Below are 18,035 nucleotides of genomic sequence, written 5' to 3'. Positions count from 1 at the left end.
TTAATCTATTTACAATTGAACTGTTAAATGAAAAATCAACATTCTGCTGACCTCTTATTCAGATTATGAATAATAGCAAGACAAATCAGAATAACAGACTTGAATATTCAACTGTCATATAATATAAAAGTTATATTCTTTATTCAATGTCACAGATTGCATTTTATCTGTTCTACAGATGGAATATTATATAAAAGCCTTTGTTTAAATTTCACTACCATCAATTTTGATACAATATTCACTTGCTCAAGAGTGAAAATCTGTACAAGTAGAATTTTTACAGAATTCATCTTGAGTGGACAAACAAGCTCTTTACATATGCAGACGTGCCGGGGATGACAAAGAAGATTCACACTGAACGATTCACAGATGCACAGAAAATAGAATTTAATGAAATGAATAAAAGCGACATCTACAGAGCTGAGTGATGAAATAATGACTTTTGATCAGCTGCTATCTCAGTCAAATTAATAGAAAGTTTGTACAGAGTATTACAAAGTTCAATTCTAGCTTGTCAAATAATTACTATCTTTCACAAGCTATAGTCATCTCATCAGAGCTGTTGAAGAAATCTCTTTGATCATAAGTGAATGAATGGTTTATCTGATTTCATTTTGAAAACAGATTCTTCTCTACCCCTTCTTTTGAGATCTCTGATGTGAGTTTGAAGCAGCTTGATAATAGAAGTTCATTTAATTCAAATGATTTTGCAGTTCAGAGGTTTTTGCAGCTGTTAGATTATCTTTATACAGCGATATTACGAAACTCTACTCTTCTTCAGAGGGAATTTCCAACTCATTCACTGTGAACTGACTTAGTGTTTCAATGTGCAGAGTATGAGCAGTTTGCAGATGCTGTATAGAATGCAGAATCAATTTTCATTTCTTCATAGAAAATGATACTTCAACATTCAATGTCACAAATTTTTGAAAGTTTGAGCATCATACAGAGATAAATCAATGTGGTGGCGGATTAGATAAAGATCAGACATGTATGAATGAAGGAGAAGATTGATAAAATTCAATATAAAATTGATACAATAACAACTGAATTCTGAATCTTTCAGTCTGCTTCTGTTTTTGTCTGTGTACAGAAAGATATTGTTAAAATTCTCTTCATTTCTACATTTATATCTTCATTCTCTTCTTTATCAACCATTGCTGCTGCTGTCACCACTTCTGCTACAGCATTGTCAACTGAGAATGATATTTGAATATATCAGCTCTCTCATACAATTCAATCAGTTAATGATCCTTAAAAGAAATGAAAATAAAGATTGAATGAACAGCTCTCTGTGCAGCATTTGAAATCATTGTATGAGCTTAGCTGAAGAAAGAAGAATAATGAGTGCATGTTCTTTTTCTGATAAAAGATTGTAATAGGCGCAACGGAGATATCTATATTAGGAAATAGATACGTGGCGATAGATACGTGGCGATAAATACGTGGCGATGGCAATATTATTTATATAATGCTCGCTGATATCCGTGGATTTTAGGAGATCAGCGATTAGCTTTGAACAATAGAGATTGCTACCTTCTTAATATCCTTTATGCGTACTTCACACTACTATTGTAATTACTCTTATAGCCCATCTCTTACAAAGATGATCATTGATGAGATATTTAATTGTTACTGTACAATGAAATTAAAATCTATTTTAGAGATTGTGGAGGAGTTTGAGTTGATGTGTGTATGATTAAAAATGATTCTGAACAAACTCTCTGTCTTTCTTAGAAGAGCAAGAAGATAATCTGTGTATATTAATTATATTACATATTTTTTAATCTTGAATATTTATTTATGCATACAGACTGCTTCAGTAAAATTTATAAAAGTAAGCATTCTCATTCTTTTTTTCTCTCTTTCCTTTTTCATACACAAGGTATTCTCATTTTCCTCTTTCATTCATGACAACAACAATAATAAATTGATTATAAAATCCTCTCTTCTTCTATCTTCTCTTTCAACTTTTTTTCTCTTTCTCTTTTCAACTTCATCATCATCATTCACAGTATGTACAACCTCTTTTGCATCAGAATTCATCATACTCTTATTGTTTTCCCACTCTGTACACTGCATGGGATGTCCATTTCATCATATCAAAGAAGAAGGACACTCACAAAGACTTGTGTATATAATCAGAGAACAGATTTTCAAAATTTTTTTTTTTTTCATAAAAAAAAAGATCAGCTCTCTTTCACAGTCCATCTCATAATGCTATTTCTTTTCTTTTTTTATATACAATGAATAATTTGAGTACTTCTCTGCTTCTCTACTGTACAGTATAAAAAACTGATTATAATGTAAAAGCTCTTGTTTCATACAAATTCTGTCATCATTCAATGCAATCTAATTCAGATTGAATTGATTGACCCTGTATCATTCAACTGCTAAACATCAATATGAATAGCAGAAATGATCAGAGTATAACACAATATATATCAGCAATTTTCAACTGAGTATATTTTATCATAGTTTTTAATTTTGTGCTTTGTTTGCTGTTTCTGATTTTAATATATCATACATCTATATGTGTATTAGAGCTGATCAAGTGTTGTCTCATCATTCATTATATATAAATGCCATTCTGATTCAATTCCATGATAGAACTTTTGTCACAGATTGTACATAGTGTTGTACATTTTCTGAATTTAAACTGTTTTCATTGTGCTGCTGTGTGTACAGCCATTTTAAAGAAGCATATGTCAATTGTAAATGATGTGACCATGCAGTGCATTGCTCTCTCCACAGCTCTGCAGATCAATCTGATATATATAATGATTTTTATAATAAATAATCACCACAGTTATAAATGTCAGTAGCAGATGATGCATATCATGATACTCAGTCTGATGTATAATATAATTTCATTTTCATTAAATAAAATATATATGAAACTTTCAATTTTTTTTTTTTTATCTAATTTTTCTATTCTATTTTATTTTATTCTCTTCTTATTCTTTGATCTCTGTTTTTTCATTATTATTATATATTATATTATTATAGAGTTAGATTTAATCATATATGCTGTGTATGACATTCAGATAGTTGATTTGCACTTTTACATAATATCTGAAATCAATAACTCTTTAATAAAAATGAAATTAAACAAGTTATTTAATTAATGGTTATATAACTTTCTATGTGTGAAGTCACATGTATCTGAATTTAATAGTGTTTCTCTTACTAAATACAAGTATTCTGTATGTATGAACATGAAATTGAACACACACAGTGGTGTTGATGGCTGAGTAACTGCGCCTCCGCATATAACCTGGTTATTGTGAGGGTTGGGTTCAACCACGCCGTAACCCGACCCACCTATAACTATTGGTAGCTCTTTGCCTGAGCCAAGGCGTTTCGAAATGCGTCGATCCATCGGACCAAACTTGGCCTCATGGATTCGACCAAAATTGGTACTATACCATTCCACTGCCTGCTTATCTGAACAATGATCAAGAACATCATTATTGACCTCTAGATATCCTGTCATCATGGATATCCAGGATCTCAATGACTCGCCCCACGCAGAATAACCTGACTCTGTTTCTTCATCAATTGCAGCCATAACAAAGCTTTCAACCAGTGCCTGTTCTAGTGGATATCTTAAATTTTTGTAGATATTAAATTGGTTTGTGGTCACAGCATATGTGATGTTGTTTGGAGGGTAAGAAATCTCTCCTAGAGGAATGTGTGTAAAGGAATTTGGAAACAGGTACACCTGTAAACTCTTTTCTGCTGGATCATCTTGTGGATAATCAAATACTGCACAAGAACAATCAAGGCGTTTGTAGCCAGCATTTATTTCCTCCAACATCTGTTGTGGATTTGGATGGCCCTCCATGACCTCCAGAGGAGGAGTGCGATTTGGAATGGTTCGGGTGAATCCCGCGTTCTCAAGCTTTTCAATGGCGACTGTGTAGTCATCGTCCTGCACAACAACCATGGTGGCCTGCAGGGATAGGAAAATGGTTAACAGGAACAAAGAAGGGTGAGTTATTTATTATTATAGATACACATTCTTACCCCACAGTCAATAGGGACGCCCAGATACCACCTTGCCCTCGGATCATTCCTGGTGTATTTGTTGGAGGAGGAAGTGCATGGCATGCTCAGTCGAGACTAATTTCCGGCTCCCGGTGTGGCGGCTGGGAAGGAGTCAGTAGACATCGGCGGTATATGCAAGTTGGTTGTCAATGATGGGAATTGGGCTCCTGAATTCTTTTAGCACAGAGAGAATGGACAGGTGGTGTGGAACTCACCATTTCTGCAAGATAAAATCTGCGGGGCTGGCTTGTGGAAACTATTCTAAGGGGATGTCAATGGAGGCAAGAACCGCTTCTTATCACCTTTTAATGTTAAGACCAGATATTCTTCGCTTTCGCCCAACCGGAGCTGATATTGCATGACCCCTCGATTACCCAGTAAAGAGCGAAGCTGTCTTTCTCCTTTCCAGCCGCTCTCGGTGAACAAGGCACACAAAGGGTAGCCACAATTAGCTGTGTGTTTGTTCTCGGCAGGCAGCGGACCTAACCTATTGCAATATATACATTTTACATCTTTGAAAGCTGATAGGGTTAAATTCTCAAGGAGCTCAATTTCTTTAGATCCCCGCTATCCAATGGAATTCTTTGAATGATTCTTATTCTTCATATTCTTTTTTTAATTAATCACCACCCCCATGTCTAAATCACTCAAATATAGTGAAGATCAACTTAGAAAAGTCATTAATGTGTTAAAAAATAATTTAAATCTACATGATATTAAGTTAGTGGTGTGAGAATTCAATGTTTCATATTTAATTTTGCATAAATATGTCAAAAGAAGGAAATTGAGGATATGCTGAGTTCCAATCAATTGAGTATTAAATGATAATCAAAAGAAAGTTATTAAAAAGTGAATTGATCAATTAAATATCAACTTTTACATTTTAACTGTAATGCACTCGTTTATTATTTCCTTATTATTATATTATCTTTGTTTATATCTTCGTCTATTCTTACCTCTTTCCATTATACTCTCGCTACCACTATTTCTATATGTATATATATGTGGATGCATGTATTTCGCACATCTTCTTTCTCTTTCTTTTCCTCTTCAGCGATTAGCTACAACTACAACTACAACTACAAATATTTATATATTGAAGTTGCTACAAATTGAATATTGCGAGTTTATCATGTTAATTCAGAGACTTCTCTCTCAATTATCAGTAAAATGTGAATGTATCATTTTATAAAACATTTGCTGCATGAATATAATAGAGTGAATCATATGTATAATAGTTAATTGCTACTATTATTTATAAATTTAATTATTCAACTGCTATAATTAAGTATTGTGATTATCAAAAATAGTATTACAAAATTCAGATTGATTCTCACCCCGGTTATTAAAGAAGTTTATATATATAAAAATCATCTTATATATTTTAATTAATATTATAAATCTTGTTATAGAGTATGTGTAACAATGAATCATTCAAATAAAATTTAAAATGATTAAAATTGTAGTAGATAAGCTATAGAAATAGTTATAAATCACTGATTGAAAAGTATTTGAAATTAATTCAGAAGCTTATATCACAACTTCACAAGAGGTTTTTAAACCTTTATTAAGAATTAAACTATAGAAGATAATATGATGATATATCAAAGAAAATTTGAATTAAATGATTAGATATTGAAATTGTATTCTTCTTCTTCTTCTTCTTCTTCTTCTTCTTTTTCTTCTTCTTCTTCCGTTATACTCGTATGCAAGCAGTGTTTATGACGAGTCTTTATGTTATGTTAAATACAGGCAAGAGTTGGTTATTGTGAGACGTTTACTCCGTAAGTGGTTGTATTAAGACGTGTTCAGTTGCACGTACAAAGCTGTATAACCTTGTATAAAAGACTCATTTATCTGACTTTATACATCTTTATACACTCTATTCAATATTGTCTGCATGAAAAAGATCTCATGTTCAGTTGACTATTTTTATAACCATTTTTTTTTTTCATTTGCATGTGATTAGATTTCAACAGTGTATAATTAGACCTCAGTGATGTATTTAGACTGAATAATGAATGATTACAATTAAAATAGATAAGATCAGAGGTGTGTAACATTGTGTATGTTATACACACTCATATTTTTTTTTTTTTTTTTTTTTTTTGATATGATATTATTTTGTATAAGATGTGTAGTAGTGAGATGCAGACTGATTTCTTATCATCTTTTATTGATTTTTTGAATTGAAAACTGTTATCAGTGATATGATGAATGATGTCATGAAGAATTCTGGTGATGAATATGAAAATGAATGATTGAAATGAATATTGTTATATCAATATTATTAATTAATCATTCAAATTGCTGTTCATTCTATTGCTCAGAGCATTCTTCAATATTTTTTAAAATCTAATTCATATTATTATTATTATTATTATTTATTATACTCCGCCTTCATCCAATGGATATGCGGTTCTGCTACCATATGTCTAGCTAGGAAAACCCCACTGCGCCTTGGCGCAGGGGGGTGAAAAACCTTGCGCACAGTGGTGTTAACTATCCTGTTCATCTGCAGGGTACCGGGCAAGTCAGCTAGAGCTGTTCCTTGCAATGGGAGCGGGAACAAAGGAAAAGGAATTAGAGAAAGCATAGTAACAAAAGAAAGGAAGAAGGGAGGGACAGATAGTAGGCGCTGTTAGGATAGAAGGGAGTGACAGGAGGGGGTAGAGGGGATTGACAGAAGGGGTAGATAGAGGAGATTATACGGCAGGGTGAGGAGATGATGAGGGGATGAAAATGAGGTGGTGCAAATGAGGTGGAGAGAGGCGAGGGGATGGGGAGGAGAGGGAGGAGAGGGAGGGGCTAAGTAGTCAGGGGAGTGAGTGCATGTGGGATTCAGGGGATTCTGGGGGTCCAAGGCAGCCCAGGGCCTTATGGTACATAGTGTGTCAGCTCGCGTGCTAATGTGAACTGGCCTAGAATCCCGCTCTCCATCCACCAGTTTGACAGGAGATGCAGGCCTTCCTTGGTGTCTAGCAGCATCCTCTTGTCTAGCCTGCCATTTCTTATAAGGCCCTGACGCTGCTGCTCCCAGCGTTCGCAGTGTATCAGAACATGTTCGACTGTTTCCCATTCATACCCACAGGGGCACTGTGGGGTGGGGAATTCAGGTACCTTACACCGGTTTAGGAAAGCTGCCAGTCCGGTTTTCCCTGACCTCAATTGGATGATGATAGTGCTGCGAGCCTTGCGCAGGCCGGTGTGCCACTTCAGAATTTTCTTGTCTGGGGGCCGGCCATGCCGCTCCCCCCAGGGGGGCTCACGTCTTTTCCACCTCTGCACCCACCTCCAGAGCTGCTCGAGCTTCAGCCAGTGATTATATGAGGCTTGGTCCAGGTTGGCTCGTTGTTCCGGTGTCATCTCTGCTGTGGCTCTCTCCTTAGCACCCTGAATCCATTGCTGTTCCCAGTCCACTGGCAGGGCTGCCGGGTGAACCACAGCTCCCATGTGTCTCTGTGCCCCCCTTGTCACCCCCCGGTGCCGAAGCCTGGTCCTTATGGCCGCACACGCATTCTCAATTTGTTGCGCCATTCCTGAGGCCTTCATCCTGTTGACCGCCTTTGCCACTAGCCCATCCAGGTGGATGTCTAAGGGTACTGTGTGGGTTTCCGCTTCCAGTGTGCTTGTTGGGGTTCTTTTGTATGCCCCTGCCACTATTCTGAGGCAGGAGTTCTGCACTGTGGTCAGCTTGAGGGCCAGTCCTGACTTAGCTGGACCCGTGCCCCCCTGCCCCTGTGGCTGGTGCCATGCTATTGCTCCATAGGTCAGGGCCGGCCTGATGACCATGTTATACACCATTCTCGCTTGTCGTAGTGGGAGCCCCCATGTGGATTGGGTGGTTTGGGACAGTGCTCTGACTTGAGTCTTCATCTTGCCTGCCACCGCGTCCAGGTGGCCCTTCCATCTCAGCCTAGAGTCTAACCATACACCCAATACCCTCATCACCTGTTTCGGTTGTATAGTTTGTCCTGGTAGTCTCAGCTCAGCCTGTAGGTTGAATTGGTTGCGCGCCCGTGTGAAGTGCATTAGCTCATACTTCTGGGGGGCAAAGACCGCCCCGTGCCGTGCTGCCCACTCCTCGCATGCCCGATGCATGCGCAGGAGCTCCCTGCAGTTGTCCTCAGTGGACTGGCCATAGGCCATCACGTTGACATCGTCCACAAAGGCTATGCACACCACCGGGCGCCCCGGTCTTGAGCAGATGCGCACCAGTTCCTCATTGTAGAATAGGAATAGTATAGGTGATAGGGGTGACCCCTGCGGGATGCCTGCTGGGATGTCAAAGGTGTCTGATTCCTTGCCCTCAAAGGCAATTGTGGATTTCCTGTTGGTCATGAAGGACGCAACCCATCCCACCAGGTCCCTGGGGATGCCCAGTCGCCGGAGGATGTGAACCATTCGCTCCCGCAGCACCTTGTCATAGGCCCCTGTCATGTCTAGGGAGAGTACCGATGCCACCTGTCCTGGGTGCTGCCACACTGTCCTTATCTGGGCTAGAAGTTGTGCTATGGCTGTTTCAGTGGACCTGCCCCTTCTTGCCCCCATTTGCTGTGAGGGTAGCAGGTTGTGGTCCTCCGCGATCTTCCGCAGGCGTTTTGCAGTTGCTGCCTCCACAATCTTCCCTATTGTGTCCAGCAAGGCAATGGGTCTCCACGCTCCTGCAGTCTGGTAGTCAGCCTTCCCTGGCTTGCGCAAGGCCACTGTCTTGGCTTCCTTAAACGTGTCTGGGTAAGTCTCCCAATGCCAGCATGCATTGGTGAGAGCTGTTATGGCCTCCACAAATGTTCTGCCCAGCATCTTAAGGAACTCGTTGGTGATCCCACTCCTCCCTGGTGCCTTCCTGTTTGGCAGTCTCTGGATCAGGCTTTCCATGTCCTCCACACTGATGGTGTCATTTGACGCTTCCCTTTCAGCTTGCAGCAGCTCCATATTGGTGTCACTTAAGTCGGCGGGCTCTGGCTGTGGGAAGAACCGTTGTCGTAATGCCTCAGCCTTCCCCTCAAAAGAGGTTTCTACCGTCGCGTCAGCCCCTTCCCCTGTTCTCAGGGGGGGGACAGTAGGTGCCTGTGGGGGCAGATGGTAGAAATAGTAGTAAAAATAATAATAAAAATAACAATGAAAGTTGTGATGAAAAATAAAATGATTGATTTGATGAGATTTTATATCTAGTTAATCATAATATAGAATTACACATCGCAATATTTTTTCAAATTTTATTAAAAATACTGTAAATACAATGAAAAATACTGTTTTAAAACATCACCACTTTTTGTATAAGAAGGTTAGATAAATAAAATGATTTAATTGATCAATAGATTACATCATGGTAATATATATCATAAATACATATGAAATACCATATCATAATATTAAATAAATCAGAAGAATATGTAAGAATATGATAATATTGCTCATATATTTATATTCATTTTTTTAAAATTATCAATTAACATGCTTTTTCTTTTATTTTTTAATTGTGTTTTCATTATTATTTCAATTATTATTTCATTTACTTTTCTATCTACTATTCCGACTCCTTTTACATGCTTTTTACATGCTTTTTAATGTGTTTTTTAAAATATTTTTTAATTTGCTTTTTATTGCTTTTTATTGCTTTTTAATCTGTGTTCTTTAAAATATTCATTATAAAAGCACACTGCTGCTCTAGTGAGTTATCATTGAATCTCAAATAAATCTACATCATTGCATCATTGCTTGTAAAAAGATATGAAATTGCAGTATAATATCAATATAAAATCATTTCATTACTATCTCTTTATTTCTCAAAAGGTAATTCATTTACTTTTTGTAGAAATAATTTAATAACTTTCTCAAAAGCTTGTTTAAAAATCTTTTATAAGTTATTAATCATCTTTTTATTCATTTCTAGCAATACTGATTTAAACTCTGAAATTGATTCAACATTTATTTTTTTTTTCCTGTTTTTCAAACATTTTCATTTTGAAGCAGAACTGTTCACAGCAATAAAAATTAAATGATTCAATATTAAAGCATTTGATGCAGATGATGATGAAAAATATAAATCATCATTTATATTCAATTATTGTTTTATAATTTGAAAATCAATTGCATATTGCTCTGTTGTAAGTTTCTCTTTAAATAATTGCTTATTCAATTTTTAAAATGAAAGTCTCTAATTTTAAAATATAATCAAATTTATATGATGTTGAAAATATTTTTTCATAATCTTTAAATCATTAATGTATATTTTGTGTTTTGCACATTAAATTGAATCAGAGATTTGATTTTTATATTTCATTGACAGCTGTTAAATATATTTATTATCTCTTCATCAATTTTTAAAATTGTTTTTATTGATAATTTGATGAGTGATATATCAAACTGTTTTCATTGCAATATTTCATTTATAAATCTTGAAGTTTTCATTGTCTGTTTTTCAACTATTCTTTTTCATGTCAAACAGATTCAGCAGTATTGCTTCATTCATTATTAAATTTCATACAATGTGTGAATGAAATTGAAAGGTGGATTGAGAAGTGAATTGAAAAATGAATTGAAAGATGAATTAAAAGCTGAATTGAGCAGTGAATTTAACAATGAATTCAATAGCAGATTGAATGAATTGAATGAATTGAATGCATTGAATGAATTGATGAAAAGTAATAAAAAATATCAACTGAGTTGAATCTTTTATTATTATTGACAGTGGAGGCAATGTGGCAGGCACTATCCCCTCGTGGGTAGGTTTTTGCAAAATTAGCGTGGTTTCATTAGTGTATATTATACGAGATCCCATTGAATAATCAGTGTATTTTTGAGTATTTGTTGGTATTAGTGTAATATATAAACCCTAATTAAGGATCCGCGCCAATATATCTATATTAGGATATATTATGAAATTCCGCCCAACATCGAGTTTTCAAACATAAGGGGGTATTTTGACATCCTGAACAACCAGAATTTGATCTCCCTGCCTGTTTACCTTCCTGCTGGCCAATCTTTCGTTTATACTGACACCAGGCACAAACACGCTGTTTTGAAAGAGGAATTCGTTGATGATTTAGATCAGGATTTGATCGTTCGATAGGAAGATTATCATGAATCTTAGGTGCAAATTCAAAGAGCTGTTGATAAAGCTTCTCATGAAAGCTTATATGAGAAGGAAGATCCTTTGCCGGAATCCCTTGCTGCTTCATATATATATATTGAAGCCGGTATGCATTGACAGCCGCGGAATCGATAAGCCAGTAGAGAATAGGAAGCCAGGTTCGATAGGTGACTCTATGGCTAGTATATGCTGCCCGGTATTGATTTGCTAGGTCTACCCCATTCATATTATGATTATAATCATCTATAATCAATGGGATTTTCAGCTTCTTTTGTGGTTGACCTTCAAAGACTTTTCTAACAATATTGGCATTGGTTGAGAGTTCCCCTGGGCATTTACGAGTACGTTCAATAACTGCGTCCAATGAATGAATCGTAGTTAGTGCCAATACCATATTATTATCTTGCCAGGCAAGACAGAGAACATTCTCTTTTTCAATGGCATGCAGGGTATTCCAGGGTATGGAATTTGAATGCTCTCGAAGCTCGCCTAGTACTGCTGGAACCTGGTTTGGACGAGTGGTTCCACATGCTCCATACCCCTGTTGACGTAGTTCTTTGAATAGAGGAACTGATGTAAAGTAGTTATCCATATAAATTGAATAGGATGTGACCGGCTGTGCGATAGAGATTTGATTAGGGGTGGCATTCGGCGTGGCATTCGGGGGGTTGATATTCGGCGTGGTATTCGGGTTGATATTAGGGCCGATATTAGGGGTGATATTAGGGGTGATATTAGGGTCGGTATTAGGGGTGGCATCCGGCGTGGCATTCGGCGTGGCATTCGGCGTATTCGGCGTGGATACCGTAGGAAGCCGGTTCACCAGATTCACCACCATAGATCCGGTTTATGTTAATGTAGGGAATTGAAACATAGGCATTATACCCTGCCGGCGGCTAGACCAGAAAAAAGTCCATAAATAGCCATGTTCTGCTAGGCCAAATATCTTATATCCCCGAGGAATTGGTTTATTAGGCATCTTGTATGTATGTTGACTCCGTCCAAAGCATTTAACCATAATCTCATCAATAGAAATCTTGGAGCCAGGGGTGTAGTATTTTCGGCATGCCATATGGAACTCAGTAGCCAACGGCTCTACCTTATACCACCAATCATCCTTATTTTTGGCCCCCGGGCGGCGGGCTTCACGGGGGTTAGATATATGGATATATCGTTTAAGCTGTTTAAAACGCGTATGGGTCATATAGGATTGAACAGAATGAATAGGGCCCTGTTTCAGATCATTCCGCCAGTATAGATCAGTTCGATGGGATTTATGAACCCCCATATAGAGAAGAATGCCTATAAAGACCTTTATCTCCGCTGGATTGGTATTTTTCCATGAATATTGTTGGATAGAAGGCTTTGAGGATATAGAAATTTCAGAAATCTCTATATCTTGAGCTTCCTCATCCTCCTCTATTTCTGAAAGCTCTGGAGCTTCATCATCAGTATCTCTAGCATCTTTCTTTAGTTTTGCATAGAGATTAGTAGAATCACTGATATTTTGAAGGCTTTCCTCAGAGAAGAATAGAGTAAATAAGGCATAAGGACTGCTAATATTGATATTCGCTGGAATATTAAGAATTGGATCTCGTGAGGCAGGCAGTATTGGATGGAATTTCACTGATTCTAGAGGTGGAAGTTCTGCAATAACCTCTTCAATAGGCCGTTTTCGTTTTCTTGACATTTTTGTATGAACTAGAGAATAAATTAGTTAGCTAGGTCATTTGAATTGATTAATATAACAAAATTACCATTGGATTTAGTAGGTTTCTCAGTGGATTCCACGTTCGCAGGTTGAGGGGGTTCCATATTCGCGAGGGGGGGGTGGGGGGGGTGTTCCATATATTCCTGAGTAGGGGTTCTTTATATTCGCGGATAGGGGGTTCAAACGCGTTGGATTCTCAACGCGTTGTTGAGATCTACATGGGATTGTTCATCAGTAGATCTGAATGACCAATTATCATTCATATAAAATTATATGGGATTCTATTGGTTATGCCCAGGCCGCCGGTGCAGAATTCCATACACTAATTGAAACCACGCTAATTTTGCACAAACCTACCCACGAGGGGATAGCAAATGAGGAAGAGGTAGATCATTGACTTGATGAAACTGAAACTTCTTCAGATTCAAAGAGTTTTATATTATTTGAAGACTGACTGCTCAGCATTTTTCACAGCTCTATCATACAAAATAAATGAGGTTGAATTAAATAAGAACAGTCTGTCTGTTATCACAGTGTGTATTTGATTATTACATTAAAACCGCAGTGATTTTAGGGTGGCAATCAAGGTTTGAAAAATCAACACCGGCAGTACACTAGTATCCACTTTTTGCGTGCAGGATATACGGCTTTGTACGTGCAACCGAACACGCCTTTAATCGTGCCCCCCACACCTGATGTGGGTGCGCCACAGCGTAACAATAAAAGTGAAAATAAGTATCTTTTATATGAAAATCACATATAGAAGATACAAACAACATTTTCTATAATATCTTCATCAACATCTTATATAAGAACTTGTAAAATAGAATAAAGATAAAATCAATAGTAAGAAATCTTATGATATTAGTATATTTAAAATTCAATAACTTTTCATTATCTTATTATGAAAATGCAACTTTTGTACTAAAATTTTAGTCTGTTTTTCAGATTTGAAAGAATGAACTATTTTTAGATAAAAATATTATATTGGTTAATTATATTACTTGAGTATTTCTAATTCTTCTATTTCACATTCATACTCATATCTAAGATGTGGGTGGAGATATTATAGAAAATAACGTTTGTATTAGCACTCCGTACGCAAATTTAAAGTTGTTTCGATCGCTCAGAAAATGTGGCGGTGCCAAAGATCTCCACGATATGGTTTGGCCTTCCCAGAGCTTGGAAGTAGCTTCCAAACAACACCAATTCCACTGCCAAAACGGCTGTCATTATGGAGGATGGCTATGTAAACCACCAAGAATGCTCAGAGCACTATGATTACTGTGTACTAGAAGCTAGTGAATGGTCTACTGAGTGCCAGAAATGATATATCGATTCAAGGATTCAAGGATCTTGTAACATCTCGCCATTTGAAAGCTGAACACTGCCCCGCTCACTACCCCTATCATATGTTCAAGCATTCTCTTTCTTATAAAATCGGAGTTAGAATAAGCAATTCAATTTATTTCATTGATATTCAGTATTTGGGTCAATATTCGGACTTTATCCAGTTCCAACACTGATGTTTGAACTAACAATTGCAAGTGTGAGTACAATACAGATATCTACATCATGATTCACAGCATCAATAACTCAAGCAATGTTATCCTACATTTGTACACGTGTGCAGGGTACTTACCAAGACTAAAGATAAAGTTGCAAGTGTACCGTTGGTGATGCCAAACCTTCAGATATTTGAACAAGATTCAACTGAGCTTATCTGAGAAGTTTAATGACAAACTAAACAAGCTGGAACTAAAAATAATATATCAATTGGGAGTGAAAAAGGAGAAGGATAAGTCTATAAAAGCATCACTCCTGCTCCTCATTTTCTCAATCCAATTCACAAGAACAACAATCATCTTCTCTTTCAATCAAACATCATCCTCGAAAACAAACGCAAGGAAAAATAACAATATCAATCCGATTTCATCTCTTACTATCTAATTTTGCAGCAATCCTCTTCCATTTGAAAACCCTTCCACGAAATCCAGAAAAAAATGCAACTCTCCTTCGCTTCCGGACTCATGATGTTGGCTGCGGCCTGCGTTGCCTCTCCAGCTCCTGCCACTGAACCTGCTGCAAGAGCTGCAGCAGATAAAATCCCTGGACCATATGATTATCCAGGCCCTTATGATTTCCTCGGGGAGGCCACAGGTCCGTGGGAATGGTGCGCGCCTAAGGTTTACGTATGCTCAAGTCCTAGCCCAGTCTTCTGTTCAATTGACTATGTAGCCAAAAGTCCATGTTTTGCTGACGTTGATCCCCTCCAGTGCCAATTTGATAAGGATTGCTCCGCACAGGAGGACTGCAAGAAGAAAGCTGGAGGCAGGGGCGACCTCGCCCGCTGCGGCTGGGGCGTGTGGCCTCAATCTTGCTGGACTTGGACCTAGTAAACCCGGTGCCTTGTGGACCATGTATATTCCAGCTCTAGCTTCGCTGCCTCCCTCGCCCTCTGCAAACGAACATCCTCAACATCCAGCACACGCTTCCTATCTCTCTCGCTAGCCCGAGTATCCCCTCGACCAACAGCATGCAACCCCCTTCCCACTCAAGCACACACGTTCACTCCGTCCAACGCTCTGCCTTGGCGCCGGCAGAGCGAGCCTAGCAGTCCCACGAGCGGCCGTACGGAGAGTGGGAGTTGGGAACCTCTGGAGGAAGGACGGGTATGGCGATTTGGCGATGTGGTCGCGAACCACTAGCGGTATTTTTGACAGTGGGGTTTTTGGTGTCGGAGGCGGCGGTGGGGGTGGACGCCGTGGTGGAGTTTGGGGAATGGGAGGACTGCTGAGCTGAATTGGGCGGCGCTTGGTTTGGATCATGGTGATAACGACAATTGCCTTTTGCTTTTGCTTCTTTTGTTGCTTTTTCTTCTTTCGCTCCTTTTGGTGTATAAAATTCCCCATCTGCAGTTAATAAAGCATGGTAAGCATGACACATCTGTTTATTTTGATTGTAATTTAGTACCTTGCTTCAAGACATATGTTCTGTACTTTGTAGACTTGTTCAATTGTTAGTACAATTCATTCTCAATTATGTATTAAAGACAATTGATTCATATACTGTACTTATATAAAAAAACTTAGTTGATGTTTGATTTAAGATTTTTCTTGATGTTGGAAAGGCTAAGTAAGTGATTCATAGCAAACATAGTTTGTAAACAGTAGTAACAAACAGCAGCGAATGACAGCAGATAGCAAATTCAGAGCTGCTGGAATGCAGGATTCCGCAAATCTGTTTTTGCCACACTCAATGTTCAGCATGGATAAAGTCTCAAAGCAACTAAACATGTAGCCTGCTTTCAGGGATTAGTCTTTGTGGAGCTTTGTAGATACACAATTATCATAATAAGTATATCATAGGAGCAACAGAGGATGCAGTGTGAATAGAGCAAATAACAGCAAATGGCAAACATCATAGCAGATAATCATAAGAGTAATTGTAGATCATAGCAGTGATATGCAAACAAGTGAGAAAAGTAAAAAAAATGAGGGAAATGCAAAACTTGAAAGATGAGCTGCACACCTACCTCTTCAACTCCTTAGTCTTGAGTACGCCACGAAAACTAATGTCCCTTCAAAAAATATGAAACCCACACACACACACACACACACACAAATAAAAGCTCAACAAACAAACAGAAAACAGCAAACAAAAACAAGCTCTAGTTTGTCGAAGCACCTTTGGTATATGACCAAACTGCGCTAGATCATGTCCCGCATAGCTTAACGCGGCTTAGTCCCCAGTGGTAATGGTGGGGGCATGGTAACTTGGGGTGGTCCATCAACGGGCAGAGGTTGAATGCTCGGCTTCTTTGGGGGAGGAGGGGGAGGAGGTTTTCGATTATTCAAAACTTCTAGATCTGGTCTGTTGAAAGTATGGGACGGTGGACGCTGAGGACTGTGGGCAGCATTAGCAGGTGGTGGAGGCTGCGGATCCGGATACGCGGGAGATTTCTGGTCTTCTATGAAATTATTGATTCGTTTGGAAATGCCATACTTTTGATCTAACTGGAACAACTTCTTCTTGCCTGACTCAATCTGCTCACTATGACGCTCGCGGAAATTCCCTGTTGTCGACACTGCACTTCGCGCATCACTTGCAGATATGGATGTAGGGTCTCGACTGAATGAGTGTGCTGTTCGCAATGCATGTTGCTTCTGCTCTATGGCGGTGCCTTCAGCGGGAATGGGTGCTGCGGACGAAGCCGAGCTTGTCGGGGAGGTATTCATTCTGGAAAATCGCTCCTGCAATTCGTTCTGCGAGGCGTATGACGATATACCTCCCATTGAGCTGGAACTTGTTGCCTGCGGACCAGAGTCGGCCCTGTGGATGCCGAGACTTGGGACGGATACCCCAGCATTACCAAGACGATCGATGGCACTTGTGTTTCCTGAAGATACTAGTCCGTTCGAGGAAGAATGATACGTCGGAGGCGGTGAAGGTGATGGAGACGGATGTGCTGCGCTTCGAGGTGGTAGTCTAGGAGGCAAAGGAGGTTTCGGTTTGAGAATCTGTTTCGATCGTAACTCATCCGCCGATCCAGTTGGAGCGTTGAGCCGTCGAACAGGGGGAGGGAGGAAATTGTCGGTGGATAACCCCGTAGTGTTAGTCCTAAACGGGACCGGAGGGGGGACTTTCTTTGAGCGTTCTGCTTCCTCAGTCTGCTGTTCCTCTCGCCCTTGTTGACGCAGCGATTGGATTTCTGCAGCGGATAGAGACGTGCCCAATCCTGGCGTTGGGCTCGAGACGCCCCCACCACCCCCATGCCTGTTTATGTGTTTAGGTGGGGGAGGGAACGAAGCCGGGTCCCTGAGAGAAGCAATAGGCCGACTTGCATGCTCAGAATGGCCATCAGAGGTACTCTTTCCTTTGCCTACCCATCCGGCCTAGACACAGGATAAACGATCAGTCAAAACCTCGATTCCTCCGTTGGTGGCAAGTTTGTTGCTCGACGAACAAATGGGTTAAGTGATAGAGAGGAAAAGTAGAAACCAAAGCAAACATACGACTTGGTTGATTCCTTTGAAATCGCCCCGCCAACTCTCCCGGCCACCATCTTTACCCTTCGGATGCCACCCTTCCTTGATTATTCCTCGTAATCCACTCATTCTTATGCGCTGGAGTAAGCCGTCGTCACGCCGTGTTTCAACCGAGTAACGTTTGTGAAGG

At 39.0% G+C, this 18,035-nt stretch overlaps 5 protein-coding genes across 5 annotated transcripts; 2 read left to right on the top strand and 3 right to left on the bottom strand.

Moving 5' to 3' along the window:
- Window positions 1-2,946: 2,946 nt before the first annotated feature.
- HCAG_02165 (predicted protein) lies at window positions 2,947-4,410 on the bottom strand (the record flags this gene model as incomplete). The annotated part of the gene is made up of 5 exons (XM_001541944.1): window positions 2,947-2,971; window positions 3,237-3,955; window positions 4,030-4,125; window positions 4,266-4,284; window positions 4,340-4,410. The coding sequence occupies 5 exons, from the start codon at window positions 4,408-4,410 to the stop codon at window positions 2,947-2,949; spliced, it is 930 nt and encodes a 309-aa protein (XP_001541994.1).
- Window positions 4,411-6,388: 1,978 nt separating this feature from the next.
- On the bottom strand, window positions 6,389-8,985 carry HCAG_02164 (predicted protein; the record flags this gene model as incomplete). The annotated part of the gene is made up of 2 exons (XM_001541943.1): window positions 6,389-6,405; window positions 7,176-8,985. The coding sequence occupies 2 exons, from the start codon at window positions 8,983-8,985 to the stop codon at window positions 6,389-6,391; spliced, it is 1,827 nt and encodes a 608-aa protein (XP_001541993.1).
- Window positions 8,986-10,841: 1,856 nt separating this feature from the next.
- On the bottom strand, window positions 10,842-11,984 carry HCAG_02163 (predicted protein; the record flags this gene model as incomplete). The annotated part of the gene is made up of 2 exons (XM_001541942.1): window positions 10,842-10,888; window positions 11,021-11,984. 2 exons carry the CDS (start codon window positions 11,982-11,984, stop codon window positions 10,842-10,844), a joined length of 1,011 nt encoding a protein of 336 aa, XP_001541992.1.
- A 2,876-nt stretch (window positions 11,985-14,860) lies between these two features.
- HCAG_02162 (predicted protein) lies at window positions 14,861-15,253 on the top strand (the record flags this gene model as incomplete). The annotated part of the gene is made up of 2 exons (XM_001541941.1): window positions 14,861-15,049; window positions 15,134-15,253. The coding sequence occupies 2 exons, from the start codon at window positions 14,861-14,863 to the stop codon at window positions 15,251-15,253; spliced, it is 309 nt and encodes a 102-aa protein (XP_001541991.1).
- A 532-nt stretch (window positions 15,254-15,785) lies between these two features.
- On the top strand, window positions 15,786-16,132 carry HCAG_02161 (predicted protein; the record flags this gene model as incomplete). Its single annotated transcript, XM_001541940.1, has 4 exons — window positions 15,786-15,788; window positions 15,864-15,875; window positions 15,950-15,992; window positions 16,086-16,132. 4 exons carry the CDS (start codon window positions 15,786-15,788, stop codon window positions 16,130-16,132), a joined length of 105 nt encoding a protein of 34 aa, XP_001541990.1.
- Window positions 16,133-18,035: the final 1,903 nt, after the last annotated feature.

The sequence above is a fragment of the Histoplasma capsulatum genome, genomic scaffold (assembly GCF_000149585.1).
Source record: "Histoplasma capsulatum NAm1 scaffold_2 genomic scaffold, whole genome shotgun sequence".
Taxonomy (NCBI): domain Eukaryota; kingdom Fungi; phylum Ascomycota; class Eurotiomycetes; order Onygenales; family Ajellomycetaceae; genus Histoplasma; species Histoplasma mississippiense.
The sequence above is the reverse complement of the archived record's forward strand: the minus strand, read 5'-3'. Positions and strand labels throughout refer to the sequence as shown.